We start from the raw sequence: 27411 nt of genomic DNA, 5'->3' as shown, positions 1-27411 counted from the left end.
GAATAATACTTTTAATTAATATCAATACAGAAAGAGCACATGGTACATTCCTTTCCAGCAGCAGCTAATTCCTTTCTACCATTGGGGGGGGGGGGTTAAGGCTAGTACAGGCCAACCTGATACAATGGTTTGTTTCCCAAACTCATTCTTGCAGACAGCGCTCGTAAGTTTAAGAGACTATTTGTGCACAAAACATGAGATGTTTATTAGCAAAACCTCACGAACAGAGAAAAAACATGCTTTGTTACAGTGGTAAAAATACACAATGTTTTCAAGCTGCTTTTTATACTATCACAGTTCTGAAACCATAAAATTCCAATTTGCAGCAAGTCATGCCTTAGCTTTGTATTAAACAGGCTGTCATTAGGGATCATGGTGACCAAGTTCATCTAAGTGGCGTATAAAGTGCACAAGAAAAATAAGTGCATTGAAATGAACCAACCAGTTATGATTATGAGTAACGTCTGTTACACATGGTACTTGCTTAAAATAGAAATTGCTCAAGCTATTTAGTAAAACACAGTACTACATTTTCAAGAGCACACAGTCAGTATCACAAATATTAGAAAAACCTATACTGAACAGGTACTTTTGTAATTTTTTTTTCCTCCAGTTGCCTCCCACAGCAAAAGATACCAACATTCTGATGTAGCCTATGGTGCTTTGGTTTTGGTGGTGTTTTTTTGTTTGTTTGCCTTTGTTTTACAGCAATGTGTAAGGTATCACCTTTAAGTAATACCTTTTCTTTCTATCGCATAGGTTCAAAATAAGCATTAAGTACTGCAGCGATTTGTTCAATTTTCCACTGATGTGAAATGTGAAGCCATTTCAAAAAAAAAAAAAAAAAACAGATTAGAGGCTGAGAGTTGTCCAGGAGTGCATTTTTTTCTCCCAAGTAAGAAAAGATGCTTCTGTTTTTTTTTTTTTTTACATGCTGTTAGGAGCCACAGTTTGTATGTGTTTTGCTAAGTATAAGACCATTGTTAGCAATGCTTAAGAGGCAAACCCATGAAGCAATCATCTAACTGCTGTCAATTTATGGGTATGTCCACCATATTTAAAAAAAAAAAAGGAGAACTGAAAGGGAGGTTCCAAATGCATTAAATACATAAAAGGTGGGTGCTTAGTCACCGGAACCTTTGGGCATTACATTTACCAGCAGTGGATGTGTTAAAATACAGGCGCTTTCTTCAAACTATCTTATTCAATTCCCCATCAATATAATGCTGAAGGCTAAAAACAGTTTATCACCCTATTGTATGACTTATTTTACAAGTTTCCTTTCACAGTGACTTTTTTTTCTCCTGCATAAGCCTTTTCTGAGAAAGAAAGCCAAAATTAGGGTTAGTTTCCATTTTCATTACGTTTCCATTTCATTTACATTGCCAGATTAATACTTTAAGTATTGCATTGGATCTGAAGTAAATTAATACTTAGAAGATTTTTAGATTAAAAGGAAAAAGACTCACTTATCAAAAACTTTTTTTTTTAATTCCATAGAATACATTCCTGCCCTCTTAGCTCATGAGCAATAAACTAACCATGTAGTCACACACCGTTTGCAAAACTAGTTGCGGTTTTGCAAAATGAAGTTGTACAAAATGAAGTTGTACAAAATGCAGGCTGTAAAACATTGTCTGCATTTCAAAATGCACTATTTGTCACCAAGAAGCATGCACAGTAATGCATTTAAACTGGTTTTTGTGTGTTCTGCACATACCCCAGTAAAAGTTCACACTTTTACATTTCCAGTCTAAGCCCAGAAGATTAGAGTCAAGAAGCCAAGAGTGTGATATGTACACCTATCTATTTTAATATACTTCTGCTAATAAAATATGCATTCTGAAAAAAAAAAAAGGATCATTGGATAGTTGCATTTGTGAAAAACAGTTGATTATACTTTGCTACAGGATTATTCATCTAGAAAAATTTAATGTGGTTGCCAGGCCCAAGTCTCCCCTCCAGCCACAGCCGTTCCAAGGGTCTCTGAATTACGGCAGGAAGAGGTAAGGCTTACCTACAACTTTAGTAGCTTTCAGTACAGATGAAGGCAGGGAGATGGAGGCAGGAGAAGCAGCTGATTCAAGAGCAGAAGGCTGCTGTTATGCCATATGAAGTATAATGCATAGGGAAAAGTGAAAAGTAAATCTAGGGAGAAGAAATCCAGACATTCAGACTGGTCGCACTTTTATGTGGGCTTGTGTTTGTCCATCCGTAAAGCCTTTATGTTTGCTTCTTGTATGGAAGTACCTTAAAGTACTACTTGCAAGTACTTTCAGGTTCAGTCACAAAGGGGCATGATCTTGCATATCTTCAATACGCAGCCAAAAGGAAGGATGATCATACCTCATGCTCACATTACATTAATAAACAGAAGGTTAAAAAAAAGACCACACAGCTTGTATTCCCTTGCAATGCTTCTGTGGCATCTTTGTCAAGACATGTAAGTGCATGCAGCTGCTTTTCCAGAGCAGGCTGGTACACAGCCTAAGAGCCCATGGACAATAACCCCTTCTAGTGACAGCTGTTTACGTACAGAATCCATCACCTAAAGCTTTACTGGAATTTTTCAGGAGAGAAACAGTTCAAGAGCGCAAAGTACTACTGACACTAGAGAATCAGAGTTTTGCCAAAGAGCACAGACTAGGTAAGTAAGGCAAGGGATGGTGGAATCCAGACAATTAGAGGCAAAAGCATCAGTGACACTTAAAGAACTTTCCTTGCTCTTCACAGTGAAAAGTTAAAACACACTTCAGCAGCAGCCAACAGAACAGATCAACTCTCTCAACATACCTACATTTCTTATTGCTGACAGCTAGGTACTTCAAGCGTAATTTTCATATCTTGCTCTAGTACAACACTGTGGTACAGCATGTGCCAAATACACATTTTAGGTGTTTGTTTGTTTTTCTTCTCCCAAGAAGCACAAAGTAACACTTTCTACAATATAGGATCACTCTCCCTTGTCTTTACAAGAATGAAGCACGTGACTTTCCCTCTTAGATTTTGTGACCTTTCCTTCTACAGACTCAATCCCACATAAGATGCTTCGTATGGAAAGCTTCCTAAAATTTGAAAATGTACAGCGCTCTCTATACGCAATTTATCATGTTTGTACAACCAGATTTTACTGTGTGTGTATATATATATATATAATGTTTGCTAGTCAGAATAGACAGCAGTAGCTAAAAAAAGCAGCTAAAACAACAGTATTTCATTACAAACAAGAACCAATAAACCTGGTTCTAACCAATAATATTTTACACCAATACAGGTTTTGCAGCTTTGAGTTAGTTTTCATTAGGTACTTGGCATACAGTAATACTCTTATCTACTTTTATTTCTGGTTTCATCTTTCCAGAGATTTTTAATAGTCCTTAATAATCCTGAAATGAAGAGTCAGATGTGTAACATACTCCCAGGCAGTAGCTTAATGTACTGTATAAACGTCAGGTGTTGTTTCACCAAGAACCAGAGTCCACTTCTGTAACATTCCCTGAGGCAATTCTCCATTTTATTGTTTTGTCCTCCAACCATTTGTACACAGTTGATGTTGTTCCAGTCTGCTTCCTTTAAAAATACAGTTAGGAAAAGCATTGGTAGTTTTGTTTCAGCAATTACACTTCCCGTCAAAACCTTCTTCTCTTTCTCCTTTTTCTCTCTCCAAAAATCCCAACTTATCAAACAGCAAATCAGTGTGCTTGATTTTCACAAGACAGGAATTCAGATATTTAAATGGATGTGAATTTTTCAGAGATGTAAATACATGAACTGAAGAGAATGCAGTAATGAACAGCTAACAAGACAGAATTAATTACAATGAACAGTTTAAAATTTGTGTTCTTAAAACTGAAGTTCTCTCTTGAAGAGAGAATCTACGGTGCTGAAAAGATCAAGGGTGAGGAGCAGTGCTGGGGAGGGTGGGAGAGGAGAAAAAAATATGAGACTCATCATCCTTGGTCCATAGAAATACACTGCACAATAGCACTGCATCTTTACATTCTCAATGGACTAAGGAAGCTTCTCCTGATAAAACTCCAAAGATTTTTTTTTAAAAGTCTGTATATTATCAATGCACTTAAAGCTTTAAGTTTTAGTAACTTCATTTAGACTTTGTTTATAAAACAAACACACACAAGCACACTTCCTAGAGTGCAAAATGCTTAAATACTTCAATTACAGAACTCCACATGTAGTTTTTGGAACAGTAATCCTTTTGTTCTCAGAGTCCACTTCTTCCTTGTCATCGCATCCATTGCCAGCAACGGTTGCATTAAAACTAACCAAAAAATGCAGCAAATGCAACAGTAGAAATCTCTTTACTGTTTCTTCAGTTTTCCAGAGGACATTGTTCATTTGTATAAACTCATCGTTGGACTTTGATACATGCACATGTAAGCATCACAAAGCAGTCTTCGCGCACAACCTTGAATTTTTCTGGAATCCAGTGAATGTAGTTCTTCTAGAGACATCTTCAGGTATTCACCAACTTCTGGACATGGTGTAACCTGTGGAATGTTAAAGCCATTCTGACCTCCTATTACGTATAAGGAAAGAAAGAAAGATTAGGATACCATCTACATCTATTAGGATATATATTTATTCTTTATAATTTACTTTAATTACGACAGCATCAACAATTCTTGGAAAGGCCTTCTAAAGAAAGTAAATGTTTCATTCTGGACTACCTCAGGGTACACACACAAAAAGCATAGGTGTCCAAGAAAAATTACGACTGATCAGAATATCTGTAGTGTCCAAAAAATCTCAACTCAACCAATTGACATTAGATTTAGTCTTTAAAGAATTACTGCATAATTCCTTCTGCACAAGGACTTCAAAGCATCATGAAAAAGTAACATCAAGCACAAGTATTTGCTTTTCTAACAGAGCATCTTTTATATATTTGAAATACTCGTCTGTGTAAGAAAAAATGGCAAGGTATTTATCGTCTTACTCAGAAGATTTGCTTCCCAAGTTTGATTGCTCTATCACCAAACAAACAAAAACCCACACAACCACCACACATGAACCCCACCAGAAAGAACACTCTGGGTATTCATTAACACTAAAAGTTGTGTACAACCTCACAAGAGTGACTTGCATATAAACTCCATCTCACATGCTACTGAATTTGTTAATAAAATGACACCTAATAACAGTTGATGAATTTATAAGCCATGAGTGTCTGTACCTGACTTATATAACTAAGGCAGAGTTTGCTCATGGCCATTTTCAATGCAAAAACCAGTAAATTGAAACATAACTACAGCCATCCATGACACTGCTCTCCAGGAGACACTTTAGTTTATAATACAAGCTGAAGAAAAATATTTGTGATATAAAAAAACAACTAAGATCAGCAGCATCTCATGTGAACTATATTTCCTGAAATATGGTGTTTCTTAACAGACTTAAGTCATACACATTTTGAGCACTTCAAAACAAAGCTAGATTGCCTTGCAGGTGTTAAGAAAGAGACCTTAAGCCTTGTAGCAGTTTCTCATTTTCAGCAGGAAGCATGATTCTTCTTCGCACTCCAAAAAAAAAAAAATCACACCATAACATATAGGGACTCAAGACCTCTGCAGGCACAGAACTGATAGAAAGAGTCCGACACTGTACCTATTACTGTTTTTTTGCAGGCATCAGAACTAAACACAGTCCTTTATTTAAACACTACTTAATGCAGCAGTATCTAAGAGACCACCTGATTAATGATACTTGTATTATTACAGGGTAAGTTTTTCACTGATTCTAAAGAGATTCAGAGAAGTGGCATAGATTTTGCAACATTATTTGTTATCCCAAAGAAAATTATACTAACTCATTTAAGCAAGACCAGTAAAAATGATATTTGAAATACTACCTGATAATCGTGTACATCCACTTAAATTGAATGAACACATTCCTGCAGCTCGGTATTTTAAAGACGTTCCCTCTGCCAAACTTGCAAAATATAGAAAAAGCCGTGAAGAGCCTTGCTGGAAAGCTTCTGCAATTATTTTGGTAGCATCTACTTACTACTAAAACATCCAATTTAGGTGAAATTCAGACCGTACATTCAGGCTGCTATGAAATCAGTGTGCTGAGGAAAAGCTGAGTCAATTCATGTCTCAGCATTAAATACCTCAAGTTAGATGATACTAGTATCCACAGATGTAATGGAATAATGAAATTGGCACTACAATTTAGAACAGTAATACAAGTAAAAAAATGAATAAGATAATAAATTGAAGAAGATGTACCATCCCGATCTGCCATGCTGTCAAAGAAAAGCCAGGCGGAGTCATCCCTCCCATACTTAACAAAAGCTACATAGTGGCTCGTTTCTATGCAGAGAACAGCAAACAACTCCATCTTCTGGTATGGGATGCAGCCATGTCGCCAATCCCAGTCTGGCAGGTCTTTAGGGAGTGACAACGGATTGAATTTATGGCTCTGTCTCTTGGGATGAAGATGAACCTACAATTGAAGTAATATTTCAGAAGAGAAAAAAACACAAGATTATTTGTTTCTGTGGCAGACTAAGCTAAAGAGAACAGTACTGCTGAACTGAAGATTAATGGCATCAGAGAAGGAACTGCAATAAAGGTAGCAGAGTAAACATTTCTTCTCTTTTTTCCCAACAGTTAGTTCAATACTTCCCAGAAAAGTCAAATCTAAGGATAGAAGGGGGGGCAGGTTTAATGCAATAATTTCTACTATACTTAGAATTGAAAACAAGCCATGACTTTGACAGCTTTATGCAAGTTACCAAACAGCTCTAAACATTAAATGGTTCTGTGTCATGAATTTATCAATTCAAACAAGGTAGCAGGTATGTAAAATTATGATTTAAAGCAAGCCACACGGGAATAGATTCCAAGCTGCCTGCAATTACCACTTTTCCAATGCATTCAGTAGCAGACTTAGTATTTGCCACATTTTTATTATGAAATTCTTGATAAATATGTTTCAGGGTCAAGTGGAGCTTCCAATTTGCCACTGAAGGCTACACTACCTGGCATGGCAGTTACACTACTGTTGATGAGAAAGGTTCACCACACTCTTATTATTGCAGCGAATACCATTTGGGGTAAACACATGGAGAAAAGACAAGACAGCTTACTTGTGTGTTACAGGTTTTGCAGAACTGCTTGATTTTTCCAGCAGAAATATCAGTATCTTCATAACATTCTCTGCACTCATACATAGCAAGCCCTCCACATATACGGCATTGCCTGGGAGCTGCATTTTTAAACAAGATATTAGTCTCCCACTTGGGGGGGCTTTTTTAGTTTTCTAAGATGACAGGTATGGAAAGGAAGGAAGCTTATTACTTTACATGGAGAAAAATTATATTAAAAAAGCTTAAGCCATACTGCTGATCAAAGCAGAAATATACCACTGTATTTAATTTCTTCCCTATGATATAATGTGGAAGAAGAGAAAAAGGTTTAAACAATGCTAAGTTGCAAACAGAGAATGATAAAATTTAAGGTCGACCAACTGGATGAAAAGTAAAAACAGGTTTTTAAAAATAAAAACATCATATTGGTCTTAGCCTCTGCATCTGTCAGCATCAAAGAAATATGTGACATAAGCTGATGGCCATGACAATAAAAGAAAAGGTAATGACAGTTTCAGAACAGAGATTAACGCAAGAATTAATGGAACTGTTAAAGTTGATTAGAATATTTAGAACTAGATGTCTTCCCATAGGTAATGGGATGATAAACTCAGTGGATGACAAGTATAAATTTAGGACTGCCTAACTGAAAAACTGGGAGACTTAAAGCTGAACATGCACCATCACTGACATGCTACAGGTTACACGCTACTCAGTTCTGAACATACACACACACTTGAAAACTGCCCGATATAATTACTTACATTGTGTTAGCCACTTTCAAAAACTCATTCTCATTGTACAACACAATACTATATACTTACTGTCTTCAAGTAAGTCTGTTATGTTTAACTCCAAGGATGGAAAAATTTTGTTGAACATTTTGAAGTCTTTTCCAAATCGAGGCATCTGAATAATCAGGCAAGAGGGTGCCTAGGTAAAATGACAGAAAACAATGCAATGAGTTTCAAATAGGTAACAATCTAAATGTAGAGAGATATTTCTAATACTATGAACATATTTGCGTTATTTACACTTGCAGCCCATTGTCTTCAAAATTAACAAGAGAGTAAAGCAAGACAAAATTAAAACTAAAAAAACTACAGCTACAAAATAGGCATCTAGCATCTAATTGTCAAATGTCTTAAGTTCCAGTTATGGTCAAGCACAGTATTAAATACTGTACTTCCTCCCCTTGCAAAACTAAAGATAAAACATGACTTAAGGCTTCCCTTCATAAAGCTTTTTACAAACACAGGAATCTGAAAATATTAGTCCTTAAGACAAATTACTGGCAGTAATCAAAAAGCTTTCTTTCAGTAATTCTTTACCTAAATTACTTTGGTCTGTTTAGCCAAAGAATATACATTATTAAGTCAACCATAAAATATTAGTGTAACATAGGCTACCTGTACCACTGACCTAGTTCTCCCAACTCCAACATGTTGGCATTTTCTTTTCAAAGAAAATCCCACTTTTGTCCTATTGCTGAATGGGTAAACACTTAGGTATCATTTCTAACAAAGCAACCATCGTCACCAACCTCTGCAAACTTCAAGTTGCTGTTGATGAATGACCACTCCAGTAACTGCTGAATTGTTGGGACTCCCACTTTCTCATTTTTGTCCATAAAAATTTGATAGAAATAACAGTCTTGTACTTTCTGACCTGCTGATCTAAAAACAGATTATAGGAGAGAAAAAAAATCAGATCTACTGTAACAGCAGCTGTATTTTCCTAAGAACATATTAACTTCTATAAAATATTATATCCAACATTCTACTTTGAAATATGTTGTGCTTTTAAAAAAAACCAACACCAGCAACAAAAGGCATTAAACAATAGGCAATCAAGTATTAAATGTGGACTGATTGTAGAAAGACTTATTTAGGAAACAAAAGCAGTGTGCTTTAAAAGCATGTGCCTATGCATTACTAAACTACCAACTCAAAAATACTTCCTAAGCATGTACAGTGAAAACTCCAACACACTAAAGCAGCTTTCATTGGAGAGACAAGAAAAGAGTTTCAGTAATAAAGCATCAAAAGGAACAACAGTAATTCTCTTCTGTGCCTTCACAATATTCCCAAAAAGGAGTTAAAAAAATCTGACTGGGTTTAATGAAGTATTTCACTTTAATCAAGAAGACATTTACACTACTTAACTATATTCACCTTCAGTAGAAATTTCAGAAATGGCGAGTCTTGTTAGACTTCCTACACAGCCAACACAACTCTTCAAAAGGGTAATCCAAACTTGGGGAGCTGCCCAGTTCTCAGTTACAACTCCCGTGGTGAGGAAAAGACTGAAAAACTATATAAAATGCAACATTGCTGCTGCCATGGAATACAGCAAGGAACCTTGGAGTGTCAGGGGCCAGCTAGCAGAATGACAGCAATGGGCAACAACCCCCTGCCTCTGTTCATTGCAGTTATGACAACTGAATCCTCGTAGTGCTACTGTCAAAGCAAAGGCAGATCTAAACGCCAGTACCTGTTACTTTGGAAAAGAGAAGCAAAACTTGATCAAGACAAGCCACTGAAACTTTTGCATTAGACCTAACAAGGAAGGCTAACACCTTCTGACATGCAAGTCAGATTCCATGGCTTAAACACTGAATCAGGAATCTCTGCAGCTTGTTCCAAAAATAAGCAGCTATAAGCTATAGGCCACATTAATAAGGTCCTCTTACACTAGCCCTTCCCTAGCATAGGAAGGCACTAAAGCTCCCACAGACACATCCCTAGGACAGGGAATCTTCATCCACTTCTCATGAGACTGTTTGTTGAGTTTTTAAAACTAAAAGATGAATAGGGCAAAATACACTGTTGGGTTTGTGAATATAACTTCATTACATTTAATTTTATTAGCAGTAATAAACACAAGTCAAAAGTGTCTTACAAGTTGACTCAATGTGAAAAGCAACAGACTCTACAGATAGACAAGTTCAACATAAAAAAGAGATTCACCTTATTTTCAATAGTGGCTCAACTCTTAGAATATGGTGAAATAAAATATTCAAAAATTCTTCTGGATCTAGGAAAAAAAATGAATTGTTACTATGTAAAAATAGGTACAGTATTCAAGACTGATGTGAAAGTTTCAAAATTTTTATAGGAAAAATGCAAAGCTTTTTTTTTTTTTTTTTTTTTTTTTACACAGTAAGATTATGACAAGCTATGAACATTTTTATGACCCTAACCTCTATTTACACTTTTGGTGTCAAATGGCCCTAAAAAAAGGCAGGCTCAACAGGGCAACAAGGCTTTCCAGTACAGATTGAAAACATACTCTGTATTTTAGAAGAATCATTTGGCACCATGTTTTTTTTTCCCGGGAGAAATAAAAGCTTTCAAAATACAACAGTGAAAGCACATAGGAAAGGGGAGGTGGAGTGACAGTAACACTTGTATGAAAACACACAGCAGTACAAAGTTCATCTATCCTAGAGACTGAGTTCTCTAATCAAGAATGCAGCCAGAACAAGCTTCCCAAGAGGTCTATGCTCCCCTGACATACAGTTTTCTAGTATATTTCTCTTCCTGCTACCAACTGCAATAAATACTGATTTTCAAAGCACTTAATGTTTCTTCAGGTAAAACCACACCAGCCACATAATAAAGCATTCATCACAATATGCAGCAGAAGATCAAAAGATTAAAACATGTTTTCTAATATAACATGTATTTTATTTCTTGAAATAATGCATAACCACTGTGATGATGAAATGTTGTGGTGGAAAGATCAAAGGGAGCAAAGTGACATTTTGAAAGAGGACAGACCACAACCTTATCACAGTCTCACTTCTGAGATCTCCCCTAACTACTAGAAGGGAGTTCTCTCTTCACATAGACACAGGCACAGAAAAGCAACAGCAAAGAAAAAAGATCCAGTCAGAGAAAGACAAGGGATTCCTTACGGACCCAAGGAAGTAGAAAAGAACCTTTCTACCACCAGTGGTCACTCAAATCTCTGGTACATATACTGCTGCTACAGAAAGATGTGTGTGTTTTACTTTGGTATACCAATATAGGCTTTTAAGTTCCTTTGTAGGACATTTCTTCCAAAAGTTAAAGAAAAGAATACCTCCCAGTTACCTTTTTCCTCTGATGTGAATCCTGATGCAGCTTCAACTTTTTCAAGTATTTTCCTCAGTTTCATTATTTTTGTAGCACATACATATCCATATCTAAGATAAATGGGTTAATAAGCTATTAGCTACTTTGCAGTCAAGTCAGAGGTGCAGAAAACACTCTTAAACGTTGAAACAGAGGCTCACTTTTTATTACTGTGTACAGTATTTCTTCAAAGCTACGTATTGGCTCCTCATACTCATATGACTCCCAGTTTTCTAAATGCATTACAAATGCAGTGCCGTGCTCAATGTTCTTGCAAAACATTAAGAACATTTTTTTTAAACGTTAACTTACCAAAAAGATAAGTGTTTCTGATTAGTCAAGTAACTACTTTTGATTTGTTTTCACACTGATTTGCACCACTTAATGCATCATTTTCAGAATGTCATGCAACAGCACTGTGGAAGTCATTAATAAAAAAAAAAACAGTATTTGAGAAAGATACAGAACTGTATCCCTGACCCAAGAAGTTGGTGTTTTGAGCATTCCATCTTTTCCTCTATCTTTACAGAGTAGAGAGAAAGTTTTAAACCTGGCAGAAAGGCAAGAGGAGTAACACTTTGTCCTCTCAGCCACTTGAGATTTCTGCTACTGTGTATGCTATTGCTCCTACCAGAGAACCCTTGAATAAACCATCCAGACTACACACTTTATATAAGGAAGGGTTCAGAACCCATCATCTTATTCTGTGAATGTGAAGAAAACTTCCTAATGAATTGTTCAGAGACAGCCCATAGAATTTCGGAACTGTTATTTGCAGATGTAACAAAATTAGGATGAAGCCAAATAATTTATGATAATTTTTGCCATTTCCCCTTTGTTCATTGTACCCAAGAAATTATAAAGTTCTATGAGAGTTTTGGCCACTTGCAGACCACACGAAAGAATCAGTGTAACTTTAAAAGCCCCTCAGAGTCTATGAAATTGTGAAACTCCGTAAGATAACCCGAATAGTTTTCTTATCAAGAACAGAAACATTAAAGACATAAGTTACATCAATTCACAATATCCACATTTATCAATTCTTTTGTACTCATTTCCATAAGTTTTACAGTAGCTTCATGCTGATTTTAATTCCAAATAGAGACTACAAATGTAAGCATTTTATAACTAATCTAGAAATAGTTATTCATAGTTCGCACCGATGAAATTTACAATGAAGTACAAATATTTTTAAAAAATCAAACTGGCAGCAGCAGCTATAAACTTTTCAGATTTGCAACAGGAATGCACAGACAGCAGGATTTATTATAAAGTTTATATTAGACCAGAGACTAGTTTATGTCTTTACTTACATTCTAAGAGGATTCACGATCTCTGTCCGCAACAGCTCTTGAGTCTCACTGTAATACTCTACATCATTCTTTTCTTTAGGTCTGAGTAACACAGTGTCCAAAACAGAGCTAAAGGAAAACAGGCTATAAAGGAGATAAAAAAAAAAGAAGAAAAAAACAAAGGTTGTTTTGATTCTGGAAGATAGAACTATTCAGATGCCTCAGCAACATAAAACAAGCCAAGCAAAGCCATAGGAAGAATTCAAGAACTAAACAAGTTCAAAATCAGATAATTACAGACACAAGACAACACAGCCATACTGAAGAGTAAAAGGTCCACTCTAAACCAGTATCCTCACTCCAGCAGAATACAAGAACAGTTGCCGTGACAGGATTCTGCAAACAAGAGATTGTTCCCCCGGACTCTGCCCTGCCCGAAGTACTCTTTCATCCTTCAACAGTCCACAGACTTCAGTCAGGAAGTGTATAGATATCTAAGGCCAGTGCAATTTGGACATAGGGAAGACCGATTAGTATTTCAAGTTAAGCAGCAAATCCCGCAGAACTTGTTCAAATTTAAAGAACACAGTAATGCGTCAAAGACTGTACTGCATGACTTTGTAAGCTTGTTATTTGCACAGTAATAAAAAAAGCAGACAATCACTGCAACAAAGATTGCGTGTTCTGCATTTCTAGCATATGTCCCATATGCCTTGGGATGCCATGATACAAATTATGAACTTACCAGAATAAGGTGGAGTCTAAGTAACAGGAGTTGTAATGACCCTGGATACCTTTCTTCTTTCCAATCATTGTCTCTAAACCTTCTTTTTCCATTTTTGGAGGAGTGTTTTCTTCTACCACTTCACTTAAGTAACCTCCAAAGGCTGAAATTTTTTTCAAAAGACACTTTAAAGCCTCCAATTTTATCCCTCTTCAGATTTTCCTATTAATGTTTTATAGCTAAGCTACTGCCTTAGTGTAAACTTTCCTTTTCTGGACTAGAATAGCATTTTACTATAACTGATACACAATCTCGTCCACAAAGTGAACAAGGCCTTGCATTCCACACACAATGCACACCAGAGTGCTTCAGAAAGCCTACAGCACTCAATTAATTTTATCCTGTAGGAATGAAGTTCTCTTCTCAGTTTAAATGCCCTGTTCACACCATCTTACAAATATCAAGACACCCATCCTTTGGGGTTGTTGCAGGCACAATGACATGGACCCAAGAAAGCTAAGATATCTAAAGCCATTTTTTTTTCCCGACCACTAATTTTAATCATAAAAGCACACTTTCTCTTAGTGTTTAGAAAAAGAAATTATTTGACAAAATAACTTAGTTCTGATATTGCAGTCTCATATTGCTGGGCTTGCAGATATCATTTTCAGCAAGACTACTTTACAATTTCTAAAGTAAAGAAAACATATAGCACAACAAGAAATCCTTAAGTCTTATGGCATTTCCTTAAATAAATGAAGATTGTCTTGTTTTAAAAGTATAAAAAAGCAAGTCAGAGAACTTATGTTTTGTACAGATTCATGATTCTCATTTAAGTAATAGCTGTACAGATTTCCAAGTGTTCAATACACAGTACATACTGCAGGAATAAACAAAACCAAAACCCATGTCAGTTCCCAGCTGATAATTTAATAAGCAGAAGCTTGGTACCTAGAGAGTTGCAGCGCTCAATCTGGTTGGAGACAGGCTGCAGCGATGCAAACCTGGAATCTGGCCTGCAGCTTTTGAGTTTAACAAAAAGAGCTTTCTTTGGAGCACAAGTGAAGTATCGAGTTCCTTTAAATGTTCCATCTGTACAACCTGCACATTCATCTTCCTGAAAATTAAAGTGAGAATTCACTGTTTTCTCATATTTCTACAATTCTGTAATGAGAAAATACATATCCATAAATCACCCTTTAGGTCCTCTGAAGCTTAATATACAACGTTCCCACATTTTGGTATAAAACATCAGTTGAGGTGTTCTTTAACTGGATTTGTTGAGAAAATTAAAAGCTATACTTTTTCTTCACACTTAACCTTTCACTCCATCCAAAATAAAATAAAAATTCCATCAAAAAAAACTTGAAGGATGTGGAAGAAGATTGAGAATAAAACCTAGTCAACTTTAGGAACTCAACTAAGCTAGCCACTTACCCTAGATTCCCTTAGTAGGTAGAACGGACGCACACGGACTAGTGAGCATCTTTCAGTACTCAATTAAAATTGCTAAGCACTGGGAAGTGTGAATACTTCCAGTGTGATTGTGAACTGCACAGGAAAACTACCTGCTTCAAAACACAATGTGTATGTCAAGGAAATACAACACAAGCTCTGTCTGAAGGATAAAAATCATCATCAGTAATTATCTCTGACAACATGATGAAAGTATATTACCTGCTTACCAACAACTGCTAGGTTCTAGTGCAGAAGCACATGGCAGAGAGATCCATGATGCCAGTTTAACACACGCTATCCTAAGGTGCAGTCTAACCCTGTGGCTAACTAGAGCTTGAGCTCTACCCAAAGAAGCCAGAAGTATCAGGATTTTTCCAACAGCTGGAATGCCAGTCACAATCTCACCTACTTGGCTAAAAATATTTTCTGTTTATGAAAAAGTCAGATAAAGCAGCGTACAATTATGAAAAGTTATGCCAAAGTAAAGAACTCCATGTACCTAATGGTTTAGTGATGAGACTCAATAGGTCAGGTTGATGGTTGGACTTAATGACCTTGAAGGTCTTTTCCAGCCTTGATGATTGATTCTGTGACTCTAATCACATACACATTAATCACTGATAGCCATTCACCACCACAGCAGCAGCAACTAGAGAGTAACTGTTAGTACATAAGAGCAATTACTTTTGCAGCAACTGTGCGTTCATCAAGGGATGGTAGAAACATGAAGCATGCGGCTACTGTAACAGAACATCACTACCATCAATTACCGAAATCAGTATTACGACTCTACTGATAGACACTGCCTGTTTGCTGGCATGCATCATCATCTCCCCTCTTCCGCCTGGGAGGTTTTAAGTAGATCTACATTTCAGAGCCATTAAACAGCTGTTCCCCACCCTCCCCGCCATGAGGATCTCAGTAAGGTGAGCAAAGGACACTCCCTTTAAAGCACATAAGTGACCTACAAAGCAAACTAGTCACCTACAGTCCTTTTAATTCAATTACCCTTAGTAACACAAAGCCATCTTAAAGCCTATTAACAGAGTAAGGCCTAGGGCAGCCACAAAAGTCAGAGCCCATCTAAGACTTCAGCTATGTTACAAAATCACATAGCAACCCATTTAGACAAATTCCTCCAGACTGACTACTTCTGCAAAGTATACAGAGACCAAATCTAAAAAACAAAACTAGTAACAGGTAATTAATATTAAAACAAACTACAATTTATCAGATATTTACCAGTTCCAGTCCAGCTAATACTTCATTCACCCCAGGGGGCTGGCCAATCCAGCGGATTACTCCATAGAAAGGAGGATTTTCTTTAACTTCCGCCAAGGAGCCTGCTTCAAGACCATGAGAGTTACCAATGGGGCCTGCTGTTGATGGACTCTCCTGGTTAGCCGTAGTATTTACATCACCAATGACAGACTGAACAGATAAAGACAGGGGACTATGTCCGATAGTACCATTAGTACTTGATGCTTTTGTCAAGCTAAAGGGGAGGGAGTGGAATCTGTTTTCTGTAGACACAGAGTTTGTCAAAGGTGGCTGCAGTGGCGGTGAAGAATGCCCAAATCCAGAAGATGAATCAGTAAGTGATTTTGCAGGATCTTCAGCAACTGTTAAGAATCAAAAACAAGACGTTAACTCAGATTTTGTTTGGTTTGGTTAGAGGGGAGGAAAAAAAAGAAGAGACTTCGCTGTCAAACCACTAAATGTGTCTGCAACTACATTGGAGTTAATGAGTGTCCTGCATAGGAAGCATTAACAGCTGGGGATGTGCAGGAAGATGTTTGTCCCTTAGCAATGGAGACACAGAAGTGGTTGAGGAGACATCACTGTAGCCGTACCACTTTTACCACAACCAATGGAAACAAGCAGCACAAAGAGATGTTAGCCAGGAATTATAGGAAGGCTTAGACTGATTCCTCCCGACATCAATCCCAGGTTAGAACTGGTGTTTGAACACAAGTTAACAGCCACAAGGATTATTCCTGTAGTGGATAAAACTAGTAGGAACTCATCGTACAGCCAAGGAAAGAACTGGGATTATAGCTTGCACACAGATGAGTAATTGCTTGCAGGCATTATTTGTAACTGGGTAAGTGTTTATTCCCCTGGCTGCATCACAACATACTTTGGTTCTAGCACAGGGAATCTATCAGTGTTCACAGAGAATAAAGGATTTAAATAAGTCATGACTAACACAGTGCTTGATTAATGAGATCACAACTAGATGTAGTAACACAGATGTTTTGCATCTTCTGTCATCTCTCTATGTGGTCTCTACTACAAAATTGGTATTAACAGAGCAAAAGCCTCCTCACTTCTTCTACCCACATGGTTTTATTAATAGAAGTTAACATCCAAAAAAAAGTAGAAAGAAATTAATCCTTTACTTCTATACTCTTTTTAGATAGGGTACTTAGCTTATTTAAAATATGATAACTGATTTTTAAACATATTTCCATGCTTAAAATCTGTTAGGCAACCAAGAACAATTTTAACCTATTTTTTTCATGGTTCCCAGAATACAGGGCCTACTACTGCTGTAAGTATCCACTATACATTAACATTATTGGTTTAGTATCTATCCCTTGAGCCAGCCACACTTCAGGAAGAATTAGCCAAGAAAAGAAAAATTGCATTAGATCTGGATGCAAATCAAGATCCATTTATGCTCTGAATACACATACACAGACTTGGGAGAATTCAGATAGATTTACAAAAATAACTTAAAATACTCAAAAATCTATACACACACACGTATGATTAATCAAATTTTTCCTACTTCCATACTGATCAGTTAGGATGGCAGAATACTGCAGTTCCCTTAAATCTGTAACATTAAGAACAAAGAGGCAAAATAGAATTACTATATATACTTGGCTACTAGGAGTATCTTCACGTCTTCCGTCCAAGCTGTATGCCTCAGCTTTTATTTTGCCTACAAGACATACACATTCCCACAGTGCTGCACGTACATTTCCAAGATGTAACTTCCTATATGCAGAATAAAGAGGTCTGTCAATTAAGACTGTATATTTACATTGGGGTTCTGAGATACTTTAAGATATAGTATATCTTCCTCTAAAGCAACGTATTCCAACTGTTTAAATTAAAACTTATACTTGTTTTTATTTAAAGTACATGCACTTTTTTTTTTCTAGAAAAAGATATGCCAACATTAAAGACTACCATCTCTCATTACCTTCATCAATATACCATGGAGGTTTTGGTTTTGTTTGAGGTTGAGAATCAATTGATGAGCCATTTAATGTGTAGAAGACTTCAGATCTGTTTCTACTTCCAGGTTCAGAGGTAGACCCTGGAAGAGAATGCATGCTGTACTGAAGAGATTCATCATCATTTACAGTTTGTTAGCTGTGCTCTCTTCTTAATAGTATAAATTTGTTACTACACTTTCAAGACAACAGAACTGCCTTTCCACAAAGGAGCAAACTCCTGCATCAAGGCTAACACAGTCCTAAGCTTGCAATAAGGCAGTAGTTTATTCCATAACTAAATAATCTTCCAAGCTGAAATTCAAAGTCAGGAACCCGAAAAGAAGACAAAAAACACCCCAAAGGTGCTAACTTTTCGTTATTGTGAACTATGGATAAACGAAAGCAGTTTGAGATAGTTTACAGTAAGCATTTTTTTCCTTTGTTTTTATAGAAAAAAACAAAACACTTTCAGAGAAGGAGAATGCAGCTAAGAACTGGGCTAGCAGATAACATACTCTTGAATTTCTGTTAAAGCTCAAACTAGCTTTCGTGAAAGCAATCTCAACTATTGCCTGCATTTTAACAAAAACACTAGTCAGAAAACAGTCTACCATCTTTATTATGGAAAATAAGTTCATACAAACATTCTGTGCTTTCACTACTTCAAAGAAAGTTATTTGTATGTGACTGCAATAATAAATGAAATATAAGGCAACATTTTTCCCAAAAATAGATAAATTCATAATCTTATTTAAAAAAAAAAAAAGACTTCTCATACATACCTGTTGCCTTTGGCTTACTATGATTGAACAAGCTTTTGTCACCACCACCTCTTGAGGTATAGGCAAGCTTGGGAGGCCTCCTGTCCTGTGACACAGTCTCTAAGATGCAATATATGAACACGGTATTAGTTTTCCTTTTCTATATTTTTACTACATCACAGAAAAATTCAACTTGAAATGTAAATGAATCAAGGTCTGGCATCCTAAATCTTAAAACTGAGTGGAGCAAAATCCTGTTTGGTACATAATAATTCTGTTTGTTTATAAGATTTGCTTCTATCACATCAACCATTACTTACTCTAAAGTCTACCTTTATTTCTTGAACACCCCAGTCTGACTTCAGGTTCTTCAATGTGTATTTCATGCTTCCATTATGGGAAACAAAAGCATGAAATCTCAACTCCCCCTCCCCCCACCAACAGAACTACAGCAAATGCTCTTTTCTCAAAAATAAATAAATAAATAAGAGTCCCTGCCAGTTCTCCAGAGAAAGGAGGGCCCAAAAACATGCATCTCAACTAAACCAAGCAGTAGGTGAACTTAAGAAAAGTTGGCTGGATTGAAGAGAGAGGGGAAGCAGTTACAGACTACATGCAGTACAAGACTGCACTCTCATTAGCACCTGATTTCAGATAGAACACTAATAAATAACATGACATTTTTCTTTCTTTAGAAAGGGAATCATGGGATCGTGGTGGTTACAAGTTAACACCATTCAGTGAATAGTGAATATTTGCACACAGTCTTACGATGAATTTTTCCGAGAATTTTCAAGTGTTTACTCACAGAATGCATAAATAATGCTATCAATATACTCCACCCAAAGGAAGAACAGCTTTCTGACCAAGGTATTTGAATTCCTTGATTAAGTTGAAAAACATTCCAAGAATAAGATTTCTGCTGTAGACACTCATATACTTGCATATCTGATTTGTGAATACTATACAATGATATGAATACTGCTTAATATTAAAATGGTTTCCAGTTTCCACTAGTGAGATTGTAACCAAAACGGGGAGGTAACTGAAAAGAAGTATAACAGAAGGTGAAACTATTTCAAGAAAAATCAGGATACAATAATTCTGCAGTATTGTTTGAATCGTGTTACTGTGCCTAAGTTGTTATCAAAGTCTGCTTTCTGATTAAGAAAGCACAGCATACCTGGTATAACATCATTGATATGCAAAAGGAGTGTGCTTTCAACACTTGCAAAACTGCACAGCTGTATTCCATTGTATCTTCCATCCCAGTTTCCAATAGGATTATCCTAGAAATAGAAAAGCACGTTACATGTACCCCAAGAAAAGACTCACATCATACAGAATACACAAATGTCTTTAGGAACATGCTTAACCATTAATGGTAAAAAGGAAAATGAAAGGTTTGACAGCAACTATTTTTTCTGTACAAACTTTCATTTAGAACTAAGTCAGACATTAGTCTTTAAAGACAAACATTTCTGTTTTTTGAAATATTTCCTACTTTAACAAGCATTCCTCCACTAAAATCTATTATTTATGCACAAGTTAAAGCAGTTTCAGTACCATTAGCTAACAGCTACTATAATCAAGAAAATGGAAGTACCTGATCTACTAAAAAACCCTTGAACTACCAAAAAAGTTGGAAGTAGCTCATTTTAAGAAATTCCAGTTTATGAAGTTTTATTGACCAACTTCATGTTTTCTTGAAACATCAACTTTTGTACTTAAAACTCAACATTTAAGATACAACACGAAGTCAAACAAACCAAAGTTACATAAAAAAGAAAAAAGAAATCCAGACTTTTTTTTTTTTAAAGGCAGAACAAAACCAGTCTCACAAGACAAACAAAACTTGTTACTTGAAGACTGACATCCACCACTGCAAGTAGCTCAGTGGAGGCTCCTCAGAGTAACCACAGTATTTCTCCTAAGCCATTCGCATCAAATAGGATCTAATTTACCTAATGCCAGAACAATTATTACCAAGTGGCATTTTGGACACAAGTGTTTATTTCCCATTTTAGGTCAGCCTCCACTGAAGCACCTTGTGGATAATGCTTCTTCTTCTATATCGCATGTCATTTACTAGCTAACACACATGCAAAAGTTATTAAAGTCAGATTATTTTCTTACCATGTCCACTCCAACAACGTATCCTAAACTTTCGTTTCCTGGTAAGACATCACAGAATATAACTGTCCCATACTCTATACTCTCTCCTATCTTCAGAGAAACCCTGGAGTTGATCTCCAGAGGAGGAAGTTCTACCTGCATTGCATCAACTGGAGCTGCATAGTCACTTTCCAGTTCATTGTCATCGTCTTCCACCAGCTCCAGTTTGTCCAAAGCAACAAAAACCCCACAATCCTCATCACATCTGAAAAGCTGCTTGCCTTGGTACTGTCCATCAGTAAAGCCCTGGCCACGACCTTCTTCCTAAGTGTCAGCGGGGAAAGAAGAACAGAAAAAAAAGAGTAGTGTATTTTGTGCAGGATCAGGCTACTACAAAAACAGCAATATAATCCACTGACCTGGAGAAATCACAGTATGAATTAGTCTGATGAACTACCATTATACTGGGAAAAAAAGGCAGAATTTGTGGCAAATATACACACTATCTTATGGGAATAAACGTTAAGATGTCATTACATTAGAGAGCAGCTGCAGGCAGAAGACTCTTAACGCAGAAAAGCGTATTTTCTTCAGGTGCAGATTTTGCTTCTATCATCAAATTTTTTCCAGATCAAGGTAAGACTACCTCATAGTAGACGTGAACACTAAGCATTTCAAAATTTCACTTAGATGCCAAATAAAGAGAGCTGCTTTTCAGAAGTGCTCAGGCCCAGATACCCCCTGAGGTTCTTACTGGGAATTGCAAACAATGTGGAAAAAGTTTAACAACTTTGAAAAATACTCTCCTGGCACAAGAGTAGCACTCTCCTCAATATGACCCTTCAAAAGCTCGTGCTAGACATTACGCTTGCAGAAATACCTGTTGGGAGCACAAAACAGCAACATTCTCTACCTTATCTAGTTGCCATTTGAATTTTGGTGCTCTAGTGAACAGCAGCTCTAAGTTTATGGGCTGTATCTTAGCACTGCTATCATAAACAAGGAAAACTAAAGCACTCAACAGAAATCTGAGTCAGATGTTTGCCATGATACAAATTTAAGCAATTCTTTCTACACTGGAAGAGTCACACAGCCCCTGTATCTTCACTGGATGTGCAGAATACAAGGCTAAAGTGATATGGCAAGATCACAGATATTCAATAATACTATTTATGAGAAGACTGAAGATTGTACAATTTAACAATGCTTCTAGATTTTGTTATGACTGCTTCTTTAAAAAAAGATTTTCAATTCATCTTACAAAATATATATGATGCTTCCCGCCATCAAGAAACTTACCAGCAGCTCTACTCCAAAGTATATTCCTGTTAGGGACCTTTCTTGCAACAAGGGTCCTCTGAAGCGAACAACTCCAGGAAATTTATCATCTCCTGACCGAAGCTGTACTCTAACAGGTGAGCCAATATCTATTTGAATGCCTTTAGTTAACCTGCTTTTGCTTTTAAACAAGCTATATCTCTCCTCACAGTTAGTAATGGCCAAAAGCAACTCAGCTAGCTTTTCATTGATTTCGATAACATCCTTCTCATCCACAAACAGGACTGCATGAGGTTGTTCCAAAATCTTTAATCCAATCTGTAATTTCTTGCCTTTACAAGGAATATTTCTGGAGTGTCCCACAGAAGAACGGTCTTGAAAAAACTGCCCAATGCTACCTTTGGGCACTTTCAAGAGCTTTTGAGTCTGCTTGTCTATGACACTGCATTCTTGGAGAAGCAAGTAAAAGATGCGCTCTTCCCAATATGATGAACTTGCTTTTTCTTGACTCCATAAGCCTGAATTCATTGTGATTAAACTTCAGATGCTGAGCAGTAGCTTTCAGGAAAAAGAAAATAAGATGTTGATATATAAATATACACGCTGATCTTCTCTACTGGAAGGTTCACAATTCAGTATTCATTCTGTAGAGAACCAGATCCAGAGCAGAAGACCTAGGACAAACCAAAAAAAAGTAAATTTAAGTTGGGGAACTGCCGCTAGCCTGAAGAACAAAAAATCATTTAAATCTGTGACCACAACCACTCCTCCTACAGAGTAAAAATAGTTCAGGAAAATCCAAGACAGTGAATACAAGTCTCTAAACAGCCACAGTACTGTTGACCACACACACGTTTCTGCTTGTTAATGCTGTGTATTTCCTTTCCTTCTCTGGTTCCCTGAAGCAATGGACTATGGAAAAAGCATACTGAAACACAAGAACCACACAAGTGAAAGAAAAAGAAATCTTAGTTTCAGATGAACTGGAATAAATATCCTGCTCCAGCTCACAAACAATATTTCTCGGAAGCTTCCTGCTGTAAAGACCTTTTCTTGTGCTTAGTGACTACCTATTTTTGACAGTGTACTACAGCTGTCATCTCATATAACATTTTGATTTAGTGAAGCAGAGAATTGTGTGAATGTAACAGATGAACAGAAAATGGAAGATTTACCAGTTTGTTATAGCTATTTCTTTATGTAATAGAAATGGGCAGCTCCAGTAAGCATCAAACACCATATGAAAACCACGTTGTGTCAGCACTGCAACATTAGATTCTCAGGAAAAATCTGGAGGCTTTTCTTTTTATCATTTCAGAAAGGTAATTCATCTCAATTAAGTGAGAAAAATATCAGTTAATAAAGTCCCCTGGAAGAAAATGCCTTAGTTAAATATCATCCTAGGCATTGTAGCTCACAATCAATATACTTAAACAAAAAACATCTAAAAATACTTCACTGCTCAGGGTAGCAGATACATATATGTGTATGTATGTTACTTGCTATATACGTGTATATATGTTCACAGTTAAGAGCATATTGAATATGTGAAGGAAAATCTGCAATATCATAACAGGATTTGTTCTTCCAATGGAGAGAGAAAAGGGTGCTATACAAATTAAGAATAGCTTCTCACTTAAATTCCCCTGTTGCTAATCCGTGATGTCACAGCTAGCTTGCATGCAGTTAAAGGAGAAGCTCAGTGACTACTTATGGACTTAACTTCAGTAAATAATAAAAAAAATACTTTGTCCTTGCACCTCTTCTTGCTACCCACTTCCTCCATACCTTTACTCCAATAGTATTCAAGTACCACTAAATCTATTGCCACTTCCCTACTCAGCTCAATCCCAGCTTTAGAGGCTATCAGGAAGCAACCTAGTAGCACTGTAATTGTTTTCAACCTTTTTTTTAAAGAAGGGTGCTTAAAACTGTTTCACCTGAAGAAAAATAACAGCACCCACATACTTTTAAGTTTAAGCAAAGTAGCATCTTCCAGTCACTAGGAGTTCACACATTTCTATGTTGACTTCCCAGCCCTCCTAGAAAGGCTCCTGTGCAACACAGCCATTCCACCCCTCAGTATAGGGCATTTCATCATCAATGTCAGTATCACACTTTGACACCACTACCACAGCAGCCTGTAAAAATCGTGTTTTAAAGTGTTTCCATTTTCAAAATAATTCACAACTGAGGGAGAGCACCTCACTGAAACAAAGTCTGGTAATGAAACAAAGACTGTCAATTTGTTTTCAAGTTTAAAAAATATTTTTCTTCAGCTTTTATTTGATACACATGAACATCAACAAAGAATAAAGCCCATTTAACAAAAAAAAGTCCAACATTAAACTGAAACAGTACCATTATATAAGGGAACTCATTAAGAATACAACAGGATATGTTTTGTTTTTTTTCCTATAGGAAACACACCCAAATGACCATGAATTTTTAGAAGTCTACTCAGATATCAAAATCAAGTTCTATCCAAGATCTGTCTAGTTGCCACCTCCCTTTGCTTCTACCAGACACTGAGGAAACTATACATACCGTCCTATTCTGTACAGCTCCACTTTATGCTCTGATCTTTCAAAGGCTGATGCACTGAACTCTCCTTTTTACAAGCCATTCCACATAGAATTGACACTCAAAACACTGCAAACAAGCATCTCTGACATCACAGTCCTTTCCTTTTCACTTTTAGAAACGATTTTAATATGAATAAGTACACACGGAAACAACACATTAACAAAGGTCTGTTGAAGAGCTTAAAAAAAGAAATGAAGAATACATCAAGTAAAGCTTTGTTTGCAGCTATCCAAAAAAAACTTAATTCTACTCTGCTGGCAGGTCCACTGCTGCAGCGTTACATAATCTTAACATGTTTAGGAGTAGAGAATTCAGTGGGAAAACATGTTAACAGCTGCGATTAGATTACATAACGATAACTTTACACTACATGTGGTCAGTCTTCCAAAGTCCTAGTCCACTAGTCCAGTCATCTCTAGAAACTGCATGAAGCTACTAAATAAAGTACCAGGAAGTTTTCCATTATGACAAAGTTTGTTATCACTATACAAAACACCTTCAAAGAAACTTATTCACCACATTCCCACACCAAAGAAAATACACAGTTCTAAAAGCTATCCCCTTCTTTTGTAAGTGATAAATTAGCACTTAACAGCAAAGAACAACTTGCTGAAAAGGATGGTTGCTTCCAGCAACACATCAGAAGCTCGTACACAAAGCACTTACTTTACAGTACCTCTTACAGATGTTTCCAACGGAGTTGATTACACTGCAGTAAAGCACACTCACTGAATCCCAATACCTACATCAGCCCAGCCATCACTACCAGCCCCCAGAGGGAATTAACTCAGACCTAGGCCAGTTAGGCTCAGCAACAAGCCGTGACCACAGTGTGCAGGGACCAGGATGCTTGGTGCATACCAGACCATGCCTGACCACCAGCACGGTTGTTTACGTGCTGCTACCACCTCCTACCCACATTATTTCCACACTCCAAGGGCTTTGGGAAGCAACAGACAAAACAGTTATGACTGCAATAACATGCGCTTTGGGGGAGAGAAGCGTCAGAGGCAGGCCGTAACAAGCTGCCCAACTTCAGGGCTTCCCTGACTTCCTTCTTTGCCCAGCCCTGAGCCAGGGCTGCCGCCACCAAGTCACCTCATCACACAACTGATGTTGCTCTGCAACGTGCGGGCAGTTCCCAACCCGCACCGGCCCCACACGACGCACGGAGATGCCACAGGTTTTGGCAGGGCGCAGGCCCACGGCTCTGCCTCAGCACACGGAACAAAGCGCTCAGCTTCTCACCAAACTTTCACTTTGAATACCAAGTTTTAAACAGCTGGTGTGCGAAGCTGTGTCCTTCAGCAGGCCAGGAAACGTCTCCAGGGACATGAGAGCAGAATTGCCAGCACGTAAATTTACTTGCAGCTCGGCATACACACGAATGCAACATAAGCCACGAGTGAAATCAGACGCTGCTTCTTCAAAACACCAGATACGCCCCAATGTAAACGAGATTGTGATTCACAGAAGGAAATGCAATCTCATGGCTGCTTTTACCAGACGCGGTAATTTGTTCGGCTCCAGAGGAGGCACAGACACCCCCCGCCGCCCAGCCGCACCTCCTGGCCCTGCCGGCTCTGGCAGGCAGCCCCCGCCAGCACCGCCCTGCGGGCCCCTCGCCGCCCAGGCCCTCCCAACAACGCCCGAGTTGCCCGTTTGCCTTCGGAAATAACGCCGGAGAAGCGGCGGCGGCTCCCCGCGGCCCGCCCGGGCCCCGCGAGGAGCGCTGCGGGCCGCGGCCTCGCCACCCCGCGACCGCCAGGCGGGACCCGAACCCACGACCTCGGAACCCGACCCCCGGCCTGAGGGCGCCGCCCGGCCGCCGCCGCTCACCTGCCCCGGCCCCGCCTCACGGCCCCGCGCCCCGATGCCAGCCGCCGTAGCTCACCGCTCTCGGCCGGTGAAACGCAGCCTGCTGCTCCCCGCCGAGCCCGCCCCCACCTGTCCCCGCAGCCAATCACAGAGCGCGACAGCCAGCGCTTCGGGGTGTTATTGGCCGAGAGCGCCGCCAGGTGACGGGGCGACGCGGGGCTTTCCAGCCCATCGAGGTTGTGTGAGCGGCAGAGGGGAGAGGCGGGCGAGGAGGTCGGGAAGAGGCGGTTGGCGGAGCGTTTCCCATGGAGGGCGCTGATTGGCCGCCGAGAGGACGAGGGCGGGAGGGAGGAGTGGTTGGGTGACGCAGCGCGTCGCTGCCCGCCCATTGGCTGCGCGGGCGGCCCGGGCCCGTGCCCGGGCGGGCGGAGGGACACGGCGCGGCCCGGCCTGCGGGCGGCGGCTGTGAGGGGCTTGGGGGAGGCACAGGTGCGGGAGGGGCCCGGCCACACGGCCCCGCGGCCACCGGCATCGGCACGGGTCGGCGGTGGGGGCTGGACAAGAACGCGCTGAACTGCGTCGTACTCCAGGCACTAAACGTCGCATTTCAAAACCACTCTTCTGAAATTCGTGCTGCTCTGGAGAAAACAACACAGTCACGTGCCGAGGGGTTATAATGCTGACGTGTGACAGAATCACTGAGCCGTTAGGGTTGGAGAAGCCCTCGGGGATCACCTGGCCCAACCACCCCGCACCACCAATGTCACCACCAAACCATGTCCCTAAACACCAGGCCCAACCTCTCCTTGAACACCCCCAGGGACGGTGCCACCACCACCTCCCTGGACAACCCGTCCCAACACCTGACCGCTCTTTCTGAGCAGAAATGTCTCCTCATTTCCAACCTGAGCCTCCCCTGG

At 38.6% G+C, this 27411-nt stretch overlaps 1 protein-coding gene across 5 annotated transcripts; it reads right to left on the bottom strand.

Annotated features, from left to right (window-relative positions):
* On the bottom strand, window positions 1-26721 carry CYLD (CYLD lysine 63 deubiquitinase). 5 transcript variants are annotated; one of them, XM_083794830.1, is made up of 17 exons: window positions 26568-26721; window positions 22109-22761; window positions 20831-21133; window positions 19878-19983; window positions 18716-18814; window positions 17918-18034; window positions 15946-16325; window positions 14197-14362; window positions 13267-13408; window positions 12543-12665; window positions 11209-11300; window positions 10081-10147; window positions 8655-8787; window positions 7936-8044; window positions 7112-7230; window positions 6249-6465; window positions 1-4537 (listed from the first exon to the last, which is right to left on the bottom strand). In XM_083794830.1, the coding sequence occupies exons 2-17, from the start codon at window positions 22613-22615 to the stop codon at window positions 4353-4355; spliced, it is 2865 nt and encodes a 954-aa protein (XP_083650956.1). In that variant the 5' UTR covers window positions 22616-22761; window positions 26568-26721; the 3' UTR covers window positions 1-4352. The 5 variants fall into 5 exon arrangements, with proteins under 5 accessions (XP_083650956.1, XP_083650955.1, XP_083650958.1 ...); XM_083794829.1 differs by having other exon boundaries at window positions 26513-26716; XM_083794832.1 differs by having other exon boundaries at window positions 20966-21133; window positions 26513-26715.
* Between the last annotated feature and the right edge of the window lie 690 nt (window positions 26722-27411).

This window comes from Anser anser (genome assembly GCF_964211835.1).
Source record: "Anser anser genome assembly, chromosome: 11".
Taxonomy (NCBI): Eukaryota; Metazoa; Chordata; class Aves; order Anseriformes; family Anatidae; genus Anser; species Anser anser.
Note: the sequence above shows the minus strand (reverse complement) of the source record. Positions and strands in the feature narration are given on the sequence as shown.